At 37.5% G+C, this 24,858-nt stretch overlaps 1 protein-coding gene and 1 pseudogene across 1 annotated transcript in view; both read left to right on the forward strand.

The window, feature by feature from the left end:
* Window positions 1-553: 553 nt before the first annotated feature.
* The window catches only part of ANKRD30B (ankyrin repeat domain 30B), a 104,966-nt gene continuing 80,661 nt past the window's right edge, over window positions 554-24,858 (forward strand). Inside the window, exons 1-8 of the mRNA XM_055364182.2 lie at window positions 554-852; window positions 4,763-4,877; window positions 5,036-5,209; window positions 7,096-7,202; window positions 10,015-10,152; window positions 12,746-12,810; window positions 15,882-16,814; window positions 22,386-22,416. Coding sequence (XP_055220157.2) covers window positions 632-852; window positions 4,763-4,877; window positions 5,036-5,209; window positions 7,096-7,202; window positions 10,015-10,152; window positions 12,746-12,810; window positions 15,882-16,814; window positions 22,386-22,416 — 1,784 coding nt within the window. The 5' untranslated portion in view covers window positions 554-631. The remainder of the gene's footprint in view (window positions 853-4,762; window positions 4,878-5,035; window positions 5,210-7,095; window positions 7,203-10,014; window positions 10,153-12,745; window positions 12,811-15,881; window positions 16,815-22,385; window positions 22,417-24,858) is intronic.
* On the forward strand, window positions 11,388-11,486 carry LOC129527301 (uncharacterized; annotated as a pseudogene).

Below are 24,858 nucleotides of genomic sequence, written 5' to 3' on the forward strand. Positions count from 1 at the left end.
ATGGCACGCGGCAGCGGGGGCTCCAACCCGGACCCTGTCAGTGCCAGCAGCAGGGCGGATACTTGGGTCAGAAGCTTCCAGGGCGCCTAAGTAAGGGGGTCGGTCCCCAGCTGCAGGAGGGCGGGAATCGACGCTCAGCGCCGCCCTGGAGGCTGCACGGTGCCCAGTACCAGGGTCCAGCTCCTGGATCGCGGGTCGGGGAGGGGCCAGGGGCGGCTATGTCAAGCAGGCCGTGTTGCAGGGCGCCCCCCACGTTCCGCTCCAGGGAGGCCCGCCAGCCCGGCAGCGCCTCAGCGGCCGGTGCCACCTGCACGCGGTGCCCGGTGAAGCGCGGCCAGGGCCCGTGTCTCCTCAGCCTGCTGAGCTGCGCGTGAGCTGCTGCTGTAACGCTCTAACGTTAGAGCAGCTAACGGCTCTGCTCAGAATTTCTCCCGACAGAGGCCGGAGTGTTCAAGAGCTTGGCGATACAGAAATTTCTGCTGGTGTTGGGGCGGGTGCGGGAACTGAAGACGGGCGAGTGCGAGCCGGGGGCGGGTGCTGGGGAAGGGTAAGCGGGAAGCGAGGGCGAGGGGTAGGGGCTGGGGAAGGGCGAGCGGGAGGCGCGGGCTCTCTCTAGCAGGGGGCTGCAGCCATGAAGAGGCTCTTAGCTGCCGCTGGCAAGGGCGTGCGGGGCCCGGAGCCCCCGAACCCCTTCAGCGAACGGGTCTACACTGAGAAGGACTACGGGACCATCTGCTTCGGGGATCTAGGGAAGATCCATACAGCTGCCTCCCGGGGCCAAGTCCGGAAGCTGGAGAAGATGACAGTAGGGAAGAAGCCCGTCAACCTGAACAAAAGAGATATGAAGAAGAGGTACCAGGCCCTGCCTGAGCCGGGGCTGCAGGAGGAGGAGGCGGCTGTGGGAGGATCGCCCGTTCAGAGTGGTGGCTGGGGGTCCTGGGGACGAGGGGAGCAGGTGGAGGAGTGGCGGGCGATGGGGCGGCCGTCCTGGGCCCCGAGGTCTTGGCCTTCTTCCCGGTCAGGACCCCGAGGCCTGGGATGGGGACGCCCTGCAGGGCAGAGGGCCCAGGCCACCTTAAAATCAACCCCAAGCTTTAGCTGCTTTCTCCTTCACTTCCACTTCCCCTCACAAAGCATTGTGTAGAAAATTTTAAAGTGATTAAACTCACAAAATTAAGTACATACAGGGTTTTACTTTTAATGTACAGGTTTTAAAAGATAATGTTAGATACACTATGAAATGGTGCATAATGAAATGATTCCCATAATATATGACCTTCTTGGCTAAAAATTCTTTGGATAAAGTCCAATGTCCATTTTGATATCAATGAATGTCTATGTAAATATGTTCTTTGCTGAGGGACCTTAGAAGGAAACTTCGAGGTGGGAAGATGGTTTATGTTCTTGAATTTAAGAAGACTCATTTTTCTCAAGATGCGACTTACCAGTTTTACATAAACCAAATAAAGCTATTAACGTTTTAACATTTTTTAAATTACACAGGCTTTTACTGTTGTGATGACATTTTAAATATTTTGTAATGGATTAGAAAAGTCTTGCCCTTCTAGATATCAAAATGCGCTATTAATTTGCACAAAATGGGCCAGGAGCGGTGGCTCACGCCTGTAATCCCAGCACTTTGGGCGGCCGAGGCGGGTGGATCATCTGAGGTCAGGAGTTCAAGACCAGCCTGGCCAATATGGTGAAACACCGTCTCTACAAAAATACAAAAATTAGCTGGGCCTGATGTCGGGTGCCTGTAATCCCAGCTACTTGGGAGGCTGAGGCGGGAGAATTGCTTCAACCTGGTAGGTGGAGGTTGCAGTGAGCCGAGATCCCACCATTGCAATCCAGCCTAGGTGACAGAGTGAGACTCTGTCTCAAAAAAAAAAAAAAAAATCACAGATTGTTTGCTAACAGCTGAAAAGACAGGTAAATGAATACAACAGAATAGAAAATCCAGAAACACACAAACATATGTAAGAATTTAGAACTTGATAATGATCACAAGGATCATTATCCTTGTGGAAAAGAATTAGTTTCATAATTCTTTTAGGAATATGAATTATTAGGAAAAGAATTAGTTTCATAAGTGAAATGCCTGCTTTTTGGAGAAAACTAGATTTTTATGGCACAAAATAAGTTCCTGATGGAATATAGATTAAAAAATTTTAATATACAAAAAGATAAAAATACTAGAAAAAACATAAATGCCTATTTACACAGATACATTTTTATGTTGACAAAACCTTTCTAAGAAGCTCAGAAGCAAGCATTCTGAAGAGTAATTTAGTAAAACAAAAATTAAATCGCCCTGCATATGAGAAAAAATAAAAGGCAGCATACTTGTAAAATATTTACTACTCATGTATGTGTGTGTGTGTATACATATTAGAATTAAAAATCTTCCTTTTATAGAGAATTCACTCAAATCAACAGAAAACCCTCTAATTTAAAATTGGGCAATTTAAGTTAGAGATCTAAATTGCAGATCTAAAAAAGTACTTGGCCTCTAATTTAAAACTGGGCAAAGTCCTTTTTTAAGATCTGCAAGTAACCTATGCACACAGGAAACAATATTAGTGTTCCTGGTTAGAGAAGGCATTTAAGTTAAAAGAGGAATCAAATACTGTTTTCTATCCACAAAGTTTGTGAGGATAAAAAGCAGTGATATTTATAGTACTCCTTAAAGTGTAAGTTGCAGATGAGTTTTCAAATAAACAATTTGATGGTAAGTACCATATTTAAAAAATTGTATATGCCCATTAGTGATCCATTCTATTATACTAAAATATTTTAAGAAAATAATGCAACATACACACAATTTGTTTTCTGAACACTGCTTAAAATATCAATGTATTAAAAAGAATCCATTTAATGGCTTTTATAAATACATTTCAGTGAGTTTACAGCATGGGATAATATGTGACCACTCAAGGTAGAAACATATACAGAAGTATGTTGACATTTGAAAATGTATTTTGGTGTACCAAGTGAGGGTAAAATTAAGTTTGATTATACATACAGACTATGGTCTTGTGTTATCTGAAATTATGTCCAAAATATGATAAAATTTGCTATTTGAGGATACTTGTTTTAATATAAAATGTTTTTCTTTTTTATTATCTTTGATTTCTGCATTGAGCATGTACGATGCTATTAGTAAAAGTTTATTATTAATGAAATAATTTTTGGGAAGAGCAGCAATATGTATTTTGCACAGATGAAAATAATTTCTCACTTTCTATATTTTATTTTTTTGTGCATTTGTATATTCTGTGAACTTTTAGCATCTTCAGAAGAGAATCTTTTTATCTCTGCTTATTGATTTACATATACATTTTATTAAACACATTTTTATTATATATAGGCTTATTACATATATGTCAGTAACTATAGATTAATCATTTTAGTGTAGTTTTATTATTAGAAAAATAAAATGACAAATATAAGTGCTTTATTTATAGCAGTTTTTTAAGATATTGTACTTCCCAACTGTATTTATCCATTCTTTTAATCCATTTATCACATGTAAGCTGGATGCCTATTATGTAGAAGATACATTCTATTAACTCTCAAGACCTTTTCATCCTTAAAAGTTTCATGTTTACCTGCTCAGCCTGAGCAAAGTGAGAGATTTAAAATTGGAGTATTAGGACTGAATCTCAATTAAGCTTTTCCTCTCATCTTTCAAACAAAAACACTTCTGAAGTGAGAAACGAGTAAAAGATAACTACCAACCAGGATTTTGGAAATTTATAACAGCTGTAAATAGTAATATTAATCATCAAAAATACCTAATTTACATGCATTCTATAAATCTAAATATGAATTTCCATACATTCTGTAAATCTAAATATGGAATAAAATGAGCCATACCTATTTATTTGAATCCAAAGTTTTCTTTGACTTGAAGTTTTTAAAATCTTGAAGAAGTAGTTTGTTTTAACAATTTGTTGTTTTTATTTCAACTCTCCTATTGTGTAGTACTCTAAAAAGCTAAAATTTCTTTCAGTGTTAATCCTGTGACTAGGACTGCCATCATCCTGTTGTATATACCATATTCCACTTCTTGGAAGACACTGTGAATTGTGTGATGCCTCTTTATTTTATGCACCAATTAAAGATTGTTTAAATTTCTGCCAAATATAGTTGTAATAAATAATGAATTATAAATGGCATTTCAATGTCAGAGATGTTAAAATATGAGCAATTGAGCATCTTAGAATCATTAAAATACTGTGTTATCTCTAACCTTTAAAACACCACGAAGTAGGCATAATTGCACCATTTTACTTAAAATGTTTTCTTTATTAAGTAGTAGTAATAATTATAATATCTAACAATTACTTAGCTGTTACATGTACTAGGAACTCTCCAAAATACTTTGCATAGATTCTCAATGAGGCATCACAGTGATGTCCTGTGAGATAACTACTGTATTCATCTCCATTTTATTGATGAGAAAATCGAGGTGCAGAAAGTTTAAGTGACAGCTAGAAAGTGAAAGACCTTAAAGTAATATTCAAGCTCAAGTTGAACTGAATCCAAAGGCCAAGCTCTTTGTATTCAAACAGGCCACTCTTTCATTAATGTGGTGAGTAACAAGAGAACGAATGTTGTACTTTCTTCAGGAGAATATTAGATATTTGTTTTGAAGGCAGAGAAAGAGCATGGTATTTAATGTTTACAATTACCTAAATCGTTGTATGTTTTGAGACAGTGGGCTATACTTTGCCTAAAAGTCCTCTCACTCTCGTAGGACTGCTCTACACTGGGCCTGTGTCAATGGCCATGCAGAAGTAGTAACATTTCTGGTAGACAGAAAGTGCCAGCTTAATGTCCTTGATGGCGAAGGGAGGACACCTCTGATGAAGGTAAATAGTAGCCAGTTTTTTCAGCGGGAGATGGATTTGGTTTAAATACATAGAATAAAAACGAATTTAGTTGAAATACAACTAGTTTGTGAAACCTGTGGAATACTTATTTTGATTTCCTATCATTTATAATGTACTTCTTGCTTTAATACTGACAGGCTCTACAATGCGAGAGGGAGGCTTGTGCAAATATTCTCATAGATGCTGGTGCTGATCTAAATTATGTAGATGTGTATGGCAACACGGCTCTCCATTATGCCGTTTATAGTGAGAATTTGTTAATGGTGGCAACACTGCTGTCCTATGGTGCAGTCATCGAGGTGCAAAACAAGGTAGACATTAACCAATGTTATTTTCAAAATATTTGAAATCCATTTGTTTTAATGTTAACATATGTAAGGCTTTTATATTTGGAAACAAAAACATTCCTTGAGTGAAAATAATTTGAAAGAACTTAATTATCCAAGATTTAACCTTAAATATTAATTTTTTAAAAGAACTATTAGAGAGTATGGCTTTTCTGTGCATTTATGATAAATATTTGAATTTGTTAAAGGTAAAACTTTTTCAAATATTCTTTCCTACCCAAGTTTTTTTTTTCTTTCCAATTAGTGTAAAACTACAGGAAAGCAAAATTTGCCTGTGTAAATTGAGTCAACATGTAAAATTTAGGAGATGTGCAGAAATCTGGATTTCCTCTTAAAGGATTGAATCTGGTGTCTCTTGAGCACATATGACTGTTTGGTATGCTAAGACGACGTTCTAGCTTTACACAAAGCATGTTTCCAGTTTGCCACTGTGCCCACCTAGTTACATCACTTACTGAACTTACCTCTTTTGCCTCTGTAAATATTTCAGTTATCAATTCCTCTCTCATAGTATATTTTGGTAAAGGTTTCAAGGTATTCAAGACAGTTGATAGCTGTTTATAATATATAGTTTATATTTTACATTAATTCATTAATACTGGGGTTGACTTCTAGAATTTAGAAGACTTTTTAAACAATGATTTTTCTGTATATAAACCATAAATAATAATCTTTTATTAGAATGCCTTTAAGCCTTTTTAGATTAATCATGGTTGTATTTGAATAGGTTATGCATATTGCAGAAAATATTATATCCTTCTTCTTAGAATTGTCCCTTAAAATTCAAGTGATTTAGGGGCTTCTGTTATGCTAATCCACATAGATGAGTTAGAACTTTCATTAATAAGCCATTTTATTCATATTTTTGATATTTTTCCAAAAATTAAGGAGCAATTACAATAGCAACCAGGATAAAAATGGATTATTGCATTTAAAGAAGTAGATACGCATTAGGATCCTAGGATTATCATTATAATTGAGAATAAACTTTTATACTGAATTTCTAATAGCCGAGAAAAAATTCTATTGTCTTGTAATAGGAGAAACCTCATGGACCATTTAATAATAAGCAGTCAAAGTTCATTTGAAGCCAATCTCTTTCGATTTAGAGCCACTTCCTTAGTGACCCATTTAGAGCAGGAGTGCCTGACATTGGCATCTGGGATCTTGGGATTATTGATAGAATAGAATCAAGAGAGTTTGTATCACCTACAGGAAACCTCCATTTTTCTTGGGAAGCTTTCAAAACTGTATCCCTGAAATTCTAATTTGTCAAATGTTAATCTCTGCCACAAAAATATATGTCAAATAAGTATTAGGCAAAGTTCAAGTCATTTATTGAATAATGGACATTTAGTTCACAGTTTTATAATATTTCTTGAACACAGATAATGGTGGAATCTGTTGGGGTACAGTGCTTCTGGTAAGGTAATTATTCTTTGGAATATAGTTTAAGAAACACTGCTCTAGAGGTAATATTATAGATTACTCATTTAGTCAAAAACAAAGTATTTACTACTATGTCTTAGGATTTAAGGATATAGAGATAAAAGATACAGCCCTTGCCCTCATGAAGCTCTTGGTTTAGATGGGAAACCATAAAATCATTACAATATAATGATTTTTGGAGATAACCAGAATTAATGTGGTGATGCAGAGGCTGAATATTTACAAGGGAAGGTGCAGTGCATGGGAAAGCACAGAAAAAGGAGAAAGAAGGGACTGCTATTGATTTACTTGATTTACTTTCTACTTTATGTGTTTAAGTTAATAGGATATTATATAAGGTATTCAGTTCAGCTGAGAAATATGTAATTTCATGAATTATAAATTGTTCTGCTATTTTACAGGCTAGCCTCACACCTCTTTTACTGGCCATACAGAAAAGAAGCAAGCAAACTGTGGAATTTTTACTAACAAAAAATGCAAATGCAAACGCATTTAATGAGTCTAAATGGTATGGTAGTTCTTTTTTTTTTTTACTAAAAAACACTTGACTAGTGTTCTAGAGTAATAATGCTCAAGTCAGAAATATTAAATTAACAACATTTAGTTAAAATTATTAGATTATAGTGAAACATATCAACACAAATTATCAGAAGAAAAGCAATTATTTGGACTGGTCAACATAAAAAACAGCATATAGTAGGACTTCTCTTATTATATTGACTGATTCTTATTTCTAATCTGATGATTTTGGTTGCATTATCTTCTATTAGTTAAAGTGGTTCTGCATCAGTTTTAAGAAGTATGAACTTTTTTAGTTTGCTTTATAATTCAATATTGAATTATTAACAGTTTTATAGTATTTTTCTAACTTCTCTTTTTTATACACTTTTTAAATTTCTTTTTTTATTATTATCATTATACTTTTAAGTTTTAGGGTACATGTGCACAATGTGCAGGTTTGTTACATATGTATACGTGTGCCATGTTGGTGTGATGCACCCATTAACTCGTCATTTAGCATTAGGTATATCTCCTAATGCTATCCCTCCCCCTTCCTTCCTCCCACCCCTCAACAGTCCCTGGTATGTGATGTTCCTCTTCCTGTGTCCATGTGTTCTCACTGTTCACTTCCCACCTATGAGTGAGAACATGTGGTGTTTGGTTTTTTGTCCTTGCGATAGTTTGCTGAGAATGATAGTTTCCAGCTTCATCCATGTTCCTACAAAGGACATGAACTCATCATTTTTTATGGCTGCATAGTATTCCATGGTGTATATGTGCCACATTTTCTTAATCCAGTCTATCATTGTTGGACATTTGGGTTGGTTCCAAGTCTTTGCTATTGTGAATAGTGCCGCAATAAACAAACGTGTGCATGCGTCTTTATAGCAGCATGATTTACAGTCCTTTGGGTATATACCCAGTAATGGGATGGCTGGGTCAAATGTTATTTCTAGTTCTAGATCCCTGAGGAATCGTCACACCGACTTCCACAATGGTTGAACTAGTTTACATTCCCACCAACAGTGTAAAAAGTGTTCCTATTTCTCCACATCCTTTCCAGCACCTGTTGTTTCCTGACTTTTTAATGATCGCCATTCTAACTGGTGTGAGATGGTATCTCACTGTGGTTTTGATTTGCATTTCTCTGATGGCCAGTGATGATGAGCATTTTTTCATGTGTCTTTTGGCTGCATAAGTGTCTTCTTTTGAGAAGTGTCTGTTCATACCCTTTGCCCACTTTTTGATGGGGTTGTTTGTTTTTTTCTTGTAAATTTGTTTGAGCTCATTGTAGATTCTGGATATTAGCCCTTTGTTAGATGAGTAGGTTGCAAAAATTTTCTCCCATTCTGTAGGTTGCCTGTTCACTCTGATGGCAGTTTCTTTTGCTGTGCAGAAGCTCTTTAGTTTAATTAGATCCCATTTGTCAATTTTGGCTTTTGTTGCCATTGCTTTTGGTGTTTTAGATGTGAAGTCCTTGCTCATGCCTATGTCCTGAATGGTATTGCCTAGGTTTTCTTCTAGGGTTTTTATGGTTTTAGGTCTAACATGTAAGTCTTTAATCCATCCTGAATTAATTTTTACACCTTACACACTTTTTAAAAAATGCAATATTTGCTGGGCATGGTAGTTGTTGCCTGTTATCCCAGCAGTTTGGGAGGCCAAGGTGGTTGGATCACTTGAGGCCAGGAGTTTGAGACCAGCCTAGCCAATATGGTAAAACTGCATCTCTACTAAAAATACAAAAATTACTGCCATGGTGGCGCATGACTGTAGTCCCAGCTACTCAGGGGACTGAGGCACGAGAATCGCTTGAACCCAGAAGGCAGAGGTTGCAGTGAGCTGAGATCATGCTACCACACTCCAGCCTGGGTAATAGAGCGAGATTCTGTCTCAAAGGAAAAAAAAAAGCAATATTAAATAGAAACAGGAGTTTAAAACCATTTTGTCTTTAGGACGACTATTTGCTTTAATAAAGTTGTTTTCTTTGAAGCATATTAATTTTAGGTTATCCCTATGTGACTGACTATTAATTGCTATCACCAGATACTGTGAATTTATTATTTTTTTCATTTTTTTCATAGTGTATTTTTATTTTTAATTTGTATGGGTAGAGGGAAGAAAGACATCTTTAATTTGATTAATATTTTAGTTAATTAAGATAAGCCATAGGTGAGTGATAAAGAGAAAAGAGATAGGCTTTTGATTCACACAAGACTGAGTTTAATTTCTAGCTTCCTCACTTGATAGGTGTGACCTTGCAAACATTACATAATACCAAGTATGACTTTCTATGTGAAAAGGAGAATAATAATATGTGTTTTAAGGACGATTGTGTTGAAGTAACATTATAAATATCAACAGCATTTAATTCAGTGTCTCATACATTCTTATCAACATCATTAACTAAACTTACTATGACTACTACTAATATCATTATTCCTAATATTGTTTTAAGCCTTCAGATTGCTCTCTCTTGTCTGACTTCTAGCTGATTTTGAAGTACAAAATATTATATCAGACTAAGGAAGAAATAGATAATTCTTCCCTTAAATCTTTGCCTCTTTTAGGTTAGTGAACAAATCATAATTCCTTGCCCCTCAAGGGACTTTATGTTAGCCAATTCTAGTATGCCATACCCCAGTGGGACATGAGTCTTTTTGCCCCTTCCTTTTAGATTTGGTGGTGATTTGCAAGGATAAACACTTGAGCACTCAAGATACTTATGTTTGTTAGTACATGTAAATGGTTAATTCTACACTGATAGGCACATATTAAATTGATTCTACTCATAATAAGTTATCTCTTTGTTATTTTAGCACAGCCCTCATGCTTGCCATATGTGAAGGCTCATCAGAGATAGTCGGCATGCTTCTTCAGCAAAATGTTGACGTCTTTGCTGAAGACATACATGGAATAACTGCACAACGTTATGCTGCTGCTTGTGGAGTTAATTAGTAAGTGTTTACATTTAAAGGCTTGGTGAGATTTTATAGTTTGTTTCAGGTAGTTTTTGAAAGACAATGACTTAGTTCACTCCATCAGCCAGAAACTAGGTAAAAAGCCAGACTAGTTAGAAGGGGTACTGGGTCCAGGATTCTTTATTTTAGGACTTTCAACAGCTTTATCCCTAGGGATCCTAATGTTGACTGCTTGATTTGAAGTATAACCCCTAGGCTCGGGATAAACACAGTGTCACAATTTTGATTTTTCTAATTAGTTATTTGGGTCTGGAAATGTCCACTTCGGCAGAAAACCTGATAGTGTCCGCTGGGGGCTGTCTTCCATACCTTAATACTTGAATTTTTAAAAGGAATCTAAGGGGTTCCTTAAGTCCAAGGAAGACATTCATTTTGCATAAGTCAGAAGGATTGGGGGGGACACGGCCATTCTCTTCATTTTGTTGTTTCCATTGATTCTGTTGCTGTGCCGTTGCCATTGAAACTGCTTCTGCAGTCTGGTAATGATTGACCTTTGTGACCAGGATGCCCTTACTAACACAGATCCCTCAGTTTTCATGGTGATCCATATGTAGACTTCAAAGTTATTACAGTTTTTTAAAGTTCACATACATATTCTCAGCCATTGTTTCCAAAGTACCAGCACCTTGCTCTGGCAGCTAGGACTTTTATCTTTTGCCACACACATAGTGAGCAAATTTACCATTCTCCTCCCACTCAAAACCTGATATGAAACCCACATCTTAGCCCGGACTTGGCCTAGACCTTCATGATAAGTTATCATTTGAGTGACTTTTTCTATTTTCTCTAGCAAATATTAGTTGTGAAAGTTTAAGACTGTACGACAGGTTGAAATACTGTCACAGGAAGAAATTAGAGATCCATTTTTATTTTGTTACCAGATCTATATTCCTGGCACTTTATATCCCGTGTAGCACCATTTTATAGGTAGTGGAAGGTCTCATCTTATTCTGTAAAATCCCATGTCATCTTTCCAAAGTTGTAGTGGGTTCCAACTTGTGGTTGTTCCCTCAAGTGATTCCCTTTTCCTGAAAGTAAAAATCTTCCATGTTACTTGCATCTTTACCTCGAGTTTTTAAAATCTTTTCAAATTCTGCATTACCATGAAGCCATTCAATAGACTTCACTCTATCTCAAGTAAGTTGCTTAGATTTAACAGAGCTAAGCCTCATCCATCACTGATCGGTCTTCACATATAAAAGTAGGGATTTGTGCTGGTGTCAGGGGTACATATACTAAAATTGAAACAATGTCAAGAATGTTTCCTGCACAAGGATGACACACAAATCTGTGAAGTGTTGCATATTTCTTGCAGTCCCCAAAAGGACATTTGACTAACTAGCTCCAAGGAAATGGTGTGAATCAAAGCAAAATGGGTGACACCCAGGATTGCACTTGTGATTTTCATACAAAAAATATTTATGTAAGGTGATCTATGAAATGAGATGTGGTAACACATAGGATCTTGTGTGCAATATGTTGTTAGTAGGCCTCTCAGAAATGAGAAAATACCAACTTGCATCTTGTGTGTGGAACTTACAAAAAATAAAGGTAGGGTTTTGTGTTCCACAGCAGGTGGAAATGAACATCGTGACTTAAGCATCATTCTAACAAAGATTTGTTGATTCACGTTTAAGGAGGTAGATAAATAGTAGTAGTAGTCCAAGCCAGGTGCTGAGATCTGTTAGTTTTCTGCCCTTGGTGTGATTGATGAGGTCGGTAATAGAGGATAATCAGGTTATCCAATGTAATGAATTAATATATTTACAAATAAATTTCATTACAAATTATAAAATAGCTTAGATGCCTTGAATTACAAGCCACAAAGAATAGAACATCTAATAACCAAAAGTAGGAATTAATAACACAAAACTGCAACATTTCAACATTACAACCTATGAAGAAACACTTTTTTTAAAAAAATTAAATTTATTTTTTGTAGAGACAGGGTCTCCCTGTGTTGCCCAAGCTGGTCTTGAACTTCTGGGCTCAAGCAATCCCCCTGTCTCAGCATCCTAAAGGGCTTGCATCACAGGCATGAGCCACTGCACCAGGCCAACACGTTGGGTTTTATTGGGAATTTTAAAATAGTTTCAGCAATAAGATTCAAGAATAAATTATTTCATTGCTTCACTATTTCTTTGAGCATTTTAAAAATGTTATCTTGTTAAATCTTTGTAATAACCTAGTGAAATAAGTCTCTAAAATCCTCATTTTTAGAAGACATTGAGCCTAAGAGAAGCAACTTGTTCAAGAAAAAATACCTGTTGGTAACTGCGCTAGGACTTTTTCTGAGTTAGGGACATTTTCCATTAAGCCAAGCTAACTCTAGTTAATTTACTGAGTTATACTGCCCTCAATTCATGAGTATTTCATCTTACTTTATTTATTATTTAATTAGAAGCTTAATAAGTTCATAGAGCTTACAAACTTAAAGTCTGTGAAATAAGTAATGTTCTGATGTTAGCTCTGATATTGTCTGAAATACTCTAAGAACTTAATAAATTTGGTAAATGTTTTTTATATCTTGTTAAAATAGTAATTTTATTTATTACATTTTTATACATAGCATTCATCAACAACTTTTGGAACATATACGAAAATTACCTAAAAATCCTCAAAATACCAGTCCAGGTAAGACTTTGGATAGCAAACTACTCTTGATGGTGCTACCATAAGATTATGGAAGTGCTGATCACAAAAAAGCAATTCAAAAAGCAATGTGCAAATAACATGTGTTTACATATATACATATATGTGGGGGTGTGTGTGTGTATATATATATGTATACATAGCTTTGATTTATTTTTTTAATTTATTATTCAGAATTAGTTAGGAATTTAGGTATAGGTAGTTTATAATCTCAAAAAATATTATCTGAAAATATATTTAATTATGATCCCTAAAATCCTATATAATATTTTGTGTATATAGGTAACACAATTTTTAAGTTTGTATATTGCATGATTCCTCAATTGTCATAACAACTTAGACTTGTTATACAATGTATAACCCTTGGTGTGATTGATGAGCTCAGTAATAGGGGATGATCAGGTCATCCACTTTAATGAATTAATATATTTATAAATAAATGTTATTACAAATTATAATTAGTTTACATGCCCTGAATTACAAGCCACAAAGAATTGAACATCTAATAATGGAGAGTAGGAATTAATAACAGAAAACTGTAACATTTGAATATTATAACCTGCGGGGGTCTATCCTGCAGACCCCGGCTGCATGACGGATGAGACACTTACCCAGACACCCATATTCAGTGAAAGAGCAGCAAGGGTTCCGAGCCCATTACAGACACCATGGAAGGTGCTGTAAGGAGTCAGCAGCCACAACCCTGGCAAGCTGGCCCTGTGGGCATTTATTAGCAAAGTTTTAATGACAAAGGCTTTGAGTCAACATACCTGTGGGTAATTAATCTGGTCACCCCACCCCAGGAGAGCCATCCTGCCCGTGGGTGATCAAAGGGGAGTCTTAAGACTGGATGAGTAAACAAGCTATTTAGATAAACTACTCTACTTTCCTTTGTACCCACTTTAGGTTATTTACTCAAGGTAAGGGTTAGACTGCTTTCAGCCATAACCCTATCTTGAGACTTTTACAAAACTTTCTGGCTTTCCAAGGAGATTTGTGTCTATGTCCTATAATGTCATCTTAAAATGTTTCCCACGAGCCTGATGAACTCACACAATAAGCTATGAAGAAACATGGTTTTATTTATTTATTTATTTATTGTAGAGACAGGGTCTTCTTATGTTGCCCAGGCTGGTATTGAACTTCTGGGCTCTATTTAATTTTTACAATAAATGGTTTGCATTTAGTAAATGAGAGTTAATTACAGTTGAATCTTGAGCAATATGAGAGTTAGGGTGCTGATCCCCCATGCAGCTGAAAATCTGCTTCATATGAAAATCTGTTTCTTTTGACTCCTCCAAAACTTTGCTAATATTCCACTGTTGACCTGGAGCCTTATTGAAAGCATAAACAGTCAATTAAACACGTAGTTTCTATTTTATATGTACTATATATGGTATTCTTACAATAAAGTGAGCTGGAGGAAAGAAACTGTTATAAGGAGGAAAACATATATTCACTATTTATTAAGTGGAAGTCAATTATTATACATAAAGGTCTTCATTCTTACTGCCTTCATGTTGAGTAGTCTGATAAGGAGAAGGCAGAGGAGAGATTTGTCTTGCCATCTTGCAGTGGGAAAGGAAAAGAAAAATCTATTAGTGGGCTCCTAGAGTGAAAACCCTTATTCAAGGATCAACTGTGTGACAAAGTGACTCGTGTCACTAAAAAAGTAACTATCTTTAGAATTTGGAATTTAATAATACTTTTCTGGCACCATAAACAAATGTCAGCAAGAATTACAAAACTTAGCCAGGGTGCATCAGTACCAATAGGAGATTATCTTTCAAAGATACCTACTGAGTGCAGAAGTCAGAAAAGCAATTCTTTGTTGAGAAGCGCAGGTTATGTTACATAGTCTTGTACCAACAAGGTCTCACTATTATCAACTTCATTCCGTCTAAGTTGAAACCAAATAAGATATATTTACTTCATTAGAGCAAGGTATGTTGTTCTATCTACTGGATAATTAGTGTGTTAATAGTAATTTTGTTACAGCAAGATACTCTAATAGCCAAAATATTATCATTATAAATATTCAAATAGCTTAACTCTAAACATGAAAAATTATAAAAAAATTACAAAAACTTTTCACAATAATGAAAATGCTACTGTGATACCTAAATGTGACACAATGCATTGTACAATATGAACTGTATGAGCACGTCTTTATTATATATTTATCAAAGGACCTCTATAAGTTAGGTTTGGCAAGTTGCAGGAGACAAAGATGGAATACACATAGTTTGGGTCTTTAAGGTGCTCATAATACAGAAGAGCTGTGCCTATTGAATTTCTGCATTTTTCCAACAGAATTTCCTTAAAAATGTTTTTTATTCATTTATCTGCTTGTCCACTTAACAAATAACTGTCAGGTATCTTTAAGGTACTAAGTATCTTCCTTGTTATTATCATTGTCATTTTTTATTTGCTTCTTTATTAAGATACTAAGCATTTTTCTTATTATTATTATCTTTTTTATTATTTATTACTTTATTTAGTGTTTACTCTGTGCCAGAACCACTTTTGGAGCTTATAATTATTACTTACTATGTCATGCCATTACCATATTCAGCATGTGTCAGAAATTTTATATCCAAGGTGAAGAATTAAAGCTTTAAAATGTTTGGTAGTGTCCAGGCACAGTGGCTCACTCCTGTAATCCTAGCACTTTGGGAGGCCAAGGCAGATGGATTGCTTGAGCTCAGGAGTTTGAGACTAGCCTGACTAACATGGTGAAACTCGTCTCTACTAAATAAAAAAAATTAGCCAGGTGATGTGGCCTGTGCCTGTAATCCCAGCTACTTGGGAGGCTGAGGTAGGAGAGTCGCTTGAGGTAGGAGAATCGCTTGAATTGCATTGAGCTGAGATCATGCCACTGCACTCTAGCCTGGGTAACAGAGCAAGACTCCATCAAAAAAAAGAGAAGAGAGAAAAGAAAAGTTTGGTAATATTTAAGGAAAGCATACAGAATAAGTAGAAGTTTGCCAGGTGAAGTCAGGAGGATGATATTTAAGCAGAAAGAAAATTTAACCAGATTGTGTGTTTGGCAGAAGGAACATCTACAGGAACACCTGATGAGGCTGCACCCTTGGCAGGAAGAACACCTGACACAGCTGAAAGCTTGGTGGTGAAAACACCTGATGAGGCTGCACCCTTGGTGGAAAGAACACCTGACACGGCTGAAAGCTTGGTGGAAAAAACACCTGACGAGGCTGCACCCTTGGCGGAAAGAACACCTGACACGGCTGAAAGCTTGGTGGAAAAAACACCTGACGAGGCTGCACCCTTGGCGGAAAGAACACCTGACACGGCTGAAAGCTTGGTGGAAAAAACACCTGACGAGGCTGCACCCTTGGCGGAAAGAACACCTGACACGGCTGAAAGCTTGGTGGAAAAAACACCTGACGAGGCTGCACCCTTGGCGGAAAGAACACCTGACACGGCTGAAAGCTTGGTGGAAAAAACACCTGACGAGGCTGCACCCTTGGCGGAAGGAACACCTGACACGGCTGAAAGCTTGGTGGAAAAAACACCTGACGAGGCTGCACCCTTGGCGGAAGGAACACCTGACACGGCTGAAAGCTTGGTGGAAAAAACACCTGACGAGGCTGCACCCTTGGCGGAAAGAACACCTGACATGGCTGAAAGCTTGGTGGAAAAAACACCTGATGAGGCTGCACGCTTGGTGGAGGGAACATCTGCCAAAATTCAATGTCTGGGGAAAGCAACATCTGGAAAGTTTGAACAGTCAACAGAAGAAACACCTAGGAGAATTTTGAGGCCTACAAAAGAAACATCTGAGAAATTTTCATGGCCAGCAAAAGAAAGACCTAGGAAGATCACATGGGAGGAAAAAGAAACATCTGTAAAGACTGAATGCGTGGCAGGAGTAACACCTAATAAAACTGAAGTTTTGGAAAAAGGAACATCTAATATGATTGCATGTCCTACAAAAGAAACATCTACAAAAGCAAGTACAAATGGTAAGATGCTTGAGTGAACTTTGCAGGGTTTATTGGCACTTTGGGTTCCCTAGTGAAAAAAGTGTGATATGGGAGTTGTTGGGAATGACTTGAATATCTAAATAAGGCAAGCTTAGGCAACACTTTTTAATAGTGTAGAAATAAATAGATCTTATTCTGTAGGCCCTGGAAAAATTCTCACAATACTTCTGGTTGTAAATACTGGATGAACTAACTAACAGTGGCTAAAATCATAGGAGCCAAAGTTGTTTTGGTAGTACAGGGATATCATAGGATCCCTTTTGTATTTTTTATTTTATTTTATTTATTTAGTTTTTGAGATGGAGTCTCGCACTGTTGCCTGGGCTGGAGTGCAATGGCGCGAGCGATCTCGGCTCACTGCAACCTCCGTCTCCTGGGTTCATGCAATTCTCCTGCCTCAGCCTCCCAAGTAGCTGGGATTACAGGCACCCACCACCACACCTGGCTGATTTTTTGTATTTTTAGTAGAGACAGGGTTCCACTATATTGGCCAAACTCCAACTCCTGACCTCGTGATAGCCCCGCCTTGGCCTCCAAAAGTGCTGGGAATTCAGGTGTGAGCTACTGTGCCCAGTCAGGATCCCACTTTTGGTTGGCTAATTAGCAACAGCTCCAATCATCATGCTCTCTCAAGACAATATTTAAAGGCTGGAAGGGCTGCTTTGTTCACATGTTTCTTTTAAATACAGAGAAAACTTGGAAGCTTGCAATAATCTTCTGTAACATTTTGTTGGCTGGATTATACCACATGCTCATTTCTAAGCCAGTCACTAGGAAAGCAAATGTAATTACTGTGATTAGCTTAGAAGAATGATTTCTATTTTTGAGATGGAATGGGGGTAATGGAATAATGAATATCTAAATAAACTTGTGTTTCTGCAGCAAAAAAAGAATAAATAATTACTAGGCATAGGAAGCCAGCAATGTTTTCTGCAGGGATTCATTGGAAAAGTTTGAGCAGGGGAGTCACAAGATTGGATCTGAGCATCAGGGCATTCTGGTCGTGGTATAAGGCAGAGATTGGCAAACTTTTCCTGTAACGTGCCAGATAGAAAATATGTTAGACCGCTGGGTGTGGTGGCTCACGCCTATAATCCCAGCAGTTTGGGAGGCCGAGGCATGTGGATCGTGAGGTTAGGAGTTCATTCGAGAACAGCTTGGCCAATATGGTGAAGCCCCATCTCTACTAAAAATATGCAAAAGAGCCAGGCTTGGTGGCACATGCCTGTAATCCCAGCTACTTGGGAGGCTGAGGGAGGAGAATTGCTTGAACCCAGGAGGCGGAGGCTACAGTGAGCTGAGATCGCACCATTGCACTACAGCCTGGGTGACAGAGCAACACTCCATCTGAAAAAAAAAAAAAAAAAGAAAAAGAAAAAGAAATATGTTAGGCCATGTGTCTCTATAACAGCTATTGAACTCTGCATTGTAGAGTGAAAGCAGCCATAGATAATGTGTGAGCAAATAGGCATGATTGCACTCCAAGAAAACTATGTATAAAAAACCATTTGGTAAGCTGAATTTGGCCTGTGATACACAGTTTGCTGGCCCTTCACATAGAAGATAGATGGAGGGTAATTACATAAAAAGATTTAAAGACAAAGTAAGCTTTTGTAGTAGTTCATGCTATAGTCTTTTTTTTTTTTTTTGTCACCAATCTGTGGCCTAGTATCAATCTATTATGAAAATTTGACCCTTCCAGGGTAAAAGGAATCAAGTTCAGAAGCTCAATTTACAGATTTAAACCTGTATGTCTTTCTTTGCCATTATTTTATTTTGATTTGTTTTACTGAATTTTTTTAACTTAAAAAATAACAATAGTAATTGGTAGGGTTTCTTTTTCACTGTGAAAGCCATCAGTTAAGGGGCCATGTCTAGGTAGGAAATATAAATATAAAATAATAAGTTTTGTATTTCCAGTGTCACTGGAAAGATAAAGCAAGGGCAGAAAAGAGGTACAGTTAATATGGTTTAGTTATTATTGAGTTTAAAAAGCTAGGGGACAGAGAAAATCTCAGGTCTTAAGTTTACAGACTGTGCATGAGCATTTACAATGCTCATGGGGAAGGAGTAGAAAATTGTCAGGTCAGGGCTGGGCATGGTGCCTGTAATCCTAGCACTTTGGGAGGCCAAGGTGGGCAGATCATGAGGTCAGGAGATGAGACCATCCTGGCTAACACGGGTGAAACCCCGTCTCTACTAAAAATACAAAAAATTAGCTGGGCGTGGTGGCAGGCGCCTGTAGTTCCAGCTACTCAGGAGGCTGAGGCAGGAGAATGGCGTGAACCCAGGAGGTGGAGCTTGCAGTGAGCCGAGATCTCACCACTGCACTCCAGCCTGGGTGACAGAGCGAGACTCCATCTCAAAAAAAAAAAAAAAAAAAAGAAAAGAAAAGAAAAGAAAAGAAAATTGTCAGGTCTGCAGAGAAGTGCAAATAGTCATGGGACAGACCAACCATTTTCTTTACATATTGAGTTCAATGAAACATTCATGTGGGATATTTTCTGTAGGTAATTGGTTTATACGTATTTCTAGCTGGAGATAGAACTCTGGTTGGAGATATAGGCTTAGAATAATTGTATTATAATTATTAGGCAAAGCCATAGATCTCAATGAACTTATCCATGATGCAGAAGATGTAGAATAAGAAGAAAGCCATTGACAAAACCCTGGGAGTATCAACATTTCACAGAGTCAGAAGACTTGGTAAAGGAGATTGAGCAGTGGCTAATGAAAAGTAGGAGAGGAGTTACTTTTAAATGTGAGAATTTCAAGCAGTAAGATTACTGAAAAGTCAATTAGATTTAACTTACAAGTTCTTCAGTGGTAATCTGTTCAAAAGAATTATTTTAGGGTTGTTAAGTATACTGTTGATATGGTTGATATTTCTGGTGTCGAAGAAAAAATCTCCCAAGATCCTACCTAACTTTTTGTAACTGAAGCAGCCAACATACCCAGGGTCTGGAAAATTGTCTAGACTGGTAAGTACACATGCCAATATTTTTCCAGAATTGTCAAAACCTAAGGGTAAAGTGTGAGGAAAAGTGTTGTCTTTTTTATCTGCTTCTTGTGGAGAGTGGAGATCTGTGTTGTGTCTCTCTCTCACACAAACATAAACAAACACACACAAATAAGTACAGTAATTCACCCTTATCCATGGGGGCTATTTTCTAAGACACCCAGTGAATGTCTGAAACTGTGGATAGTATGAAACCCTATATATACATGTTTTTTCTATGTATGCATATTTATGATAGTTTAATTTATAAATTTGGCACAGTAAGAAATTAAGAATAACTCATGATAAAATAAAACAATAACAATACATTGTAATCAAAGTTAGGTGAATACGGTCTCTCAAAGTGTCTTGTATTGTACTCACCCTTCTTTTTCTTGTGATGACTGTGAGATGATATAATGCCTATGTGATGAGATGAAGTAAGGTGAATGAGGTAGGAGTTGTCATGTGGTGTTAGGCTACTAATTATTTCTGGCTATCTGACTACATATCAGAAGGTGGACCATCTGCTTCATGTGATGGTGGATCATTGAGCCATGATAATGTTGACGGTTGGGACTCAGAAACAGACCATTTTGATGACTAATGGGCAGATAGCATATGCAAAGGAATGATTCATGACCTGGGTGAGATGGAAAATGATGTCTTTTTTTTTTTTTTTTTGAGATGGAGTCTTGCTTTGTCGCCCAGGCTGGAGTGCAGTGGCGCGATCTCGGCTCACTGCAAGCTCCGCCTCCTGGGTTCATGCCATTCTCCTGCCTCAGCCTCCCGAGTAGCTGGGACTACAGGCGCCCACTACCACGCCCGGCTAATTTTTTGTATTTTTAGTAGAGACGGGGTTTCACCGTGTTAGCCAGGATGGTCTCGATCTCCTGACCTCGTGATCCACCCTCCTCGGCCTCCCAAAGTGCTGGGATTACAGGCGTGAGCCACCGCGCCCGGCCGGAAAATGATGTCTTAATATTTCATCATACTCCTTAGAATGACACGTTATTTAGAACTTATGACTTGCATATTTCTAGAACTCCCCATTTAATATTTTTGGACTATGGTTGACCATGAATAACTGAAATCACAGAAATCAAAACCATGGATATTACATTGTGAAATCTATGTTTGGTCTTCAACACTGTTTTCTGGCGTACAACTCATAGAATGTTTAGAATCTCCAAAGTGATGTCTTTGTATGCTAATAATTGAGTGATGGCTGGCAGTCCCTAGGTAGCTTCAGGATAGGAGCTGGTCACAAGAAAGAAGAAGACATGATGTGTTGGGACTTTCAGCCCCACCCCTCAACCTCCTAGGAGGTGAAGATTAGGTCAATTACCAAGAGCCACAGATTTTTCTTATTCATGCCTATGTAATAAAGCTTTCTTTAGAACCCAGAAGGACTGGGATCAGAGACCTTCCAGATAGCTGAACATATGGAAGTGTTTGGAGGCTGATGTGCCCTGGGAGGGCATGGAAGCTCCATGCTCCTTTCCTATAACTTGCTCTATGCATCTCTTCATGTGTCTCCTTTGTGATACCCTTCATAATAAACTGGTAAATGTGTTTCCCTTAGTATTTGGGGCACTCTAGTACGTTAATCAAACCCAAAGAGGGGGTCATGAGAATCCCAACTTGAAACCAGCTGGTTAGATGATTCAGAGACCCACATTTGCAACTGATGTGGGAGGGCAGTCTTGTGAGACTGAGCCCTCAGCCTGTGGGATCTAACACTATTTCTAGATAGATAGTGTTGGAATTAAATAGAGGACAACTTGCTGGTTTCTGCTACAGAATTGATTGCTTATTTTTTGGTGGACAAAATCTTCCACACATTTGGTCACAGAAGTCTTCTGTTTTGATGATTGTGGCATGAGAGCAGAGGGAAATCATGTTGTGTGTGTTTCTTTCTACACATAGAGCAGATAAAGAGAGACTACTGTGTACTCTGCTCTAACTGCTCTTAGTTCATTTTTCTAGAAATTATACTTTCTAAGGTTGACACTGTCCACTTACACTAATTCTGATAATAATACAATTTTCTGTCCATCTTACAGGATTCTGTTTGGATTATGACTATTGTATACTGTAGCTCACTTGCAGAGATCAGATTGTGATAAATTCTATTTTTCCGTGCATTTCAGAACTATAAAGGAGGGGAAAAGTGTTCTTAATGCATTAATTTCCTACCAAGAGTATACTTAATAATAATTTTACTATAGTCTCAATGTATGGTCCCAAAGGAAACCTTTATATCAAATCATCTGAGTCTTCATAACAAAGTGTTGGAATATTATGCTTTTTTAAACAAGATCTGGATCATGCATGAAAATATGCATGATTCTTTTAAGTTAAGTTGAAGTCTCGCAGTGTCTCCTAGGCTGCTTTCAGACTCCTGGGCTCCTCAGGTGATCCTCCTGCCTCACCTTCCCAAGTAGTTGGGATTACAGGCATTTGCCATCATGCCCTCTTATGTTGTTAATACTCTGTATTTTCTATTTATATTTGTTAATTTAATGTATTTTACTTTTTTTCTTTAATAGTGGATGTGAGTTCTGTAGAGCCTATATTCAGGTAAGACTTTGCGGTTTTTTAAAACGAATAGGTTAACTCAGAAAATATAGAGAAAAGAAATCACTATCTGCTGAGTATTCTACTCTGGGCTAGACAGCATATTATGTGCTTAATATTTATCATCTCACATAGTCATCACACAGCTTTGCAAAGCATCTGTGCTACTGTCACCTACTTTGTATTAAACAGGCAAATTTGGTTCAGAGAGGTTGATTAATTGGCCTATGATTCATAGCTAAAAAGTAGCTGACCCTTGAGTTTGCCATCTGCCTACTTTGGTCCCTAATCCCTTCTCTTCTCCCTCGGCATAGATTGATGGAGACCTCTGCATCACTGAGATCAAGGTACAGGTCCAGATTGGATCAATTCACAAAGTTACATTTTGTTATAGGTTAACTCTTTTTCGAGTTTTCTCTTAGAACACTCATTCATCAAATACTTTGTTCTAACATGTTTAACTGTTAAAGCGGTAACCAGTACCTTGTTATTATCATCAAAGTGTTTAGAGCAGATCTTACTTAGCTGTGGCCACAAGACATAGGCTTTTGTTTCATAAGGAAGACCAGGTAAATCTATAGATGGATTATTTTACTCTTAGTGGAGAATAGATATAGATATGTTATGTTAATCATATTTAGAGGCTATATCTTATAGAATTCTCTATTGACTGACTTCCAAGTTTAGTTTTTCTTCAAAGCAGTACCCTGCCTAGTTGCAGGCATTTTTCGTTTTTTTTCTGGAGTCTTTTTTTCTTCTTCCATGACTTTTCTATAATCTTTTCCTGATTACTTTCTTCTCTGCTTTGCTTGGTGTTCTTTTCTTCTATTGTTTTATTCCTTTCTGCCAGCACCATTTTTCTATAGCTAAAATAAAAGGCACATGGAATTTTAGGATTTTAAGGACTCTTGGAGGCTAATCAAAATACTATCATATTTCAACATGTATTTAATATCCTGGAAAAATGGTTGTTCAGATGGAGAGTCTGAAACTCAAAGTGACTTATTTAAATATAGGAGGTAGCAGAAGTAATATTTAAACTGATTTCAAAGCCCATTACTCTTGTTTTTATATCATCATGTAGGTGAGTGTTTGAATAATAGGAAGAGGGAATGGGTCTAATTAAACAAATGGAAAAGGATAAGAATGGAATTAGCTGGAGAACCCAGTGGAAGTAGATAAGAATGGAATTATCAGGGAAAGGCCAAGTTTGAAAAGAAACAATCCCAGGATTGGTAGGAGTAAGGGTTTTACCAAAGAGATCAGAATGTTGGATTTTATGACAAGTTTGATTAAAGATAAATTAGAGGAACAAAAACACAGAAGACATTGGGAGTTATCTAGAAGAGCATACTAAAATAGGGTTCAAAGAAGTCCTGAATAGGTCACTGCTTTTTTGCTTGTTTAATTGGAGGAATGGGCAAACTTCAAGCTTTCTATTGAAAGATAAAAAAAAAAAAGAGCCACTGGGAAAGGTCTTTACAATCTGATAGAAATGTCCTATTCTGTTCTTTCACCCCAAATCTCACAAGAGTGGCTTAGAGCCCCTTGAATGCTAGGGGATTAAAGGTTGCTGAGTCACATAGATCTGTGGCCCAAGGCAGATGTCCCCTCCCCTTTGTCTCTTTTCCCAAGCCTCTGATGTCCTACCCATGTACATATAAAGCAGGGGTAAGATTGACTGGCAAGTAAGTCGTGGTTCAGTTGGGTTTTTGGTAACATGCTTATGCTGGAGGTGAATGACTGACTGAGACTCCATTTTGTTGTTTTTCAGGAACAGGTGAATACAGAACTTCTTGGTTGGTCATTGAGTTTATCTTTTCAGTAGTCTGTGCTTTGATGAGCTGAATATTTAAAGGTTGGAGACAGCCATGAAGCCCTGCAGAAGAAAGATCTGGAAGTGAGAGAGACACTTTCACTATATATAGTGGCTCCCACTTCCAGATCTTTCTCTCTGTATATATAGTTCTTAGAGAAATCCAACTATCAGGTCTCAGTTTTTCTAGCAGTCTCTCTCCTTGGGTATAAGTACCTATGAAGATTTTTAAGGCTTTGCTAGTTTATGTACACCTGAACAAGGAAGGACAAGTATAAAATAAGTAGTTAGATTTTATTATTTTTAATGTTTCAATTTTTGTGAGAAAAAATATTCCGAATAACAAATATACATTTGCAACTTGAAATTTGTAAGTTCAGCTTTTCAACATTTCAAATATTTCAGGGCACTGTTTTGTAGTGTTTCAGGGTGAAGGGAAGCAACAGGGCCTTCTTAAGTGGCTTTTATGTTGAAAAACAAAGAATGTCATTTTCCAGTGACACAGATTAGTCTTTGAATCAGAGACAGACAATGGATAAGGAACAAGGTAACTGTATCTTTCTTCCTTATTTTAGGTTATCAAGTTTGTTCCAGTTTAGATATCAAAAGTTATGTCAGCCATTAAGTAG

Source organism: Gorilla gorilla, chromosome 16 (assembly GCF_029281585.2).
Source record: "Gorilla gorilla gorilla isolate KB3781 chromosome 16, NHGRI_mGorGor1-v2.1_pri, whole genome shotgun sequence".
In the NCBI taxonomy this organism is placed as follows: domain Eukaryota; kingdom Metazoa; phylum Chordata; class Mammalia; order Primates; family Hominidae; genus Gorilla; species Gorilla gorilla.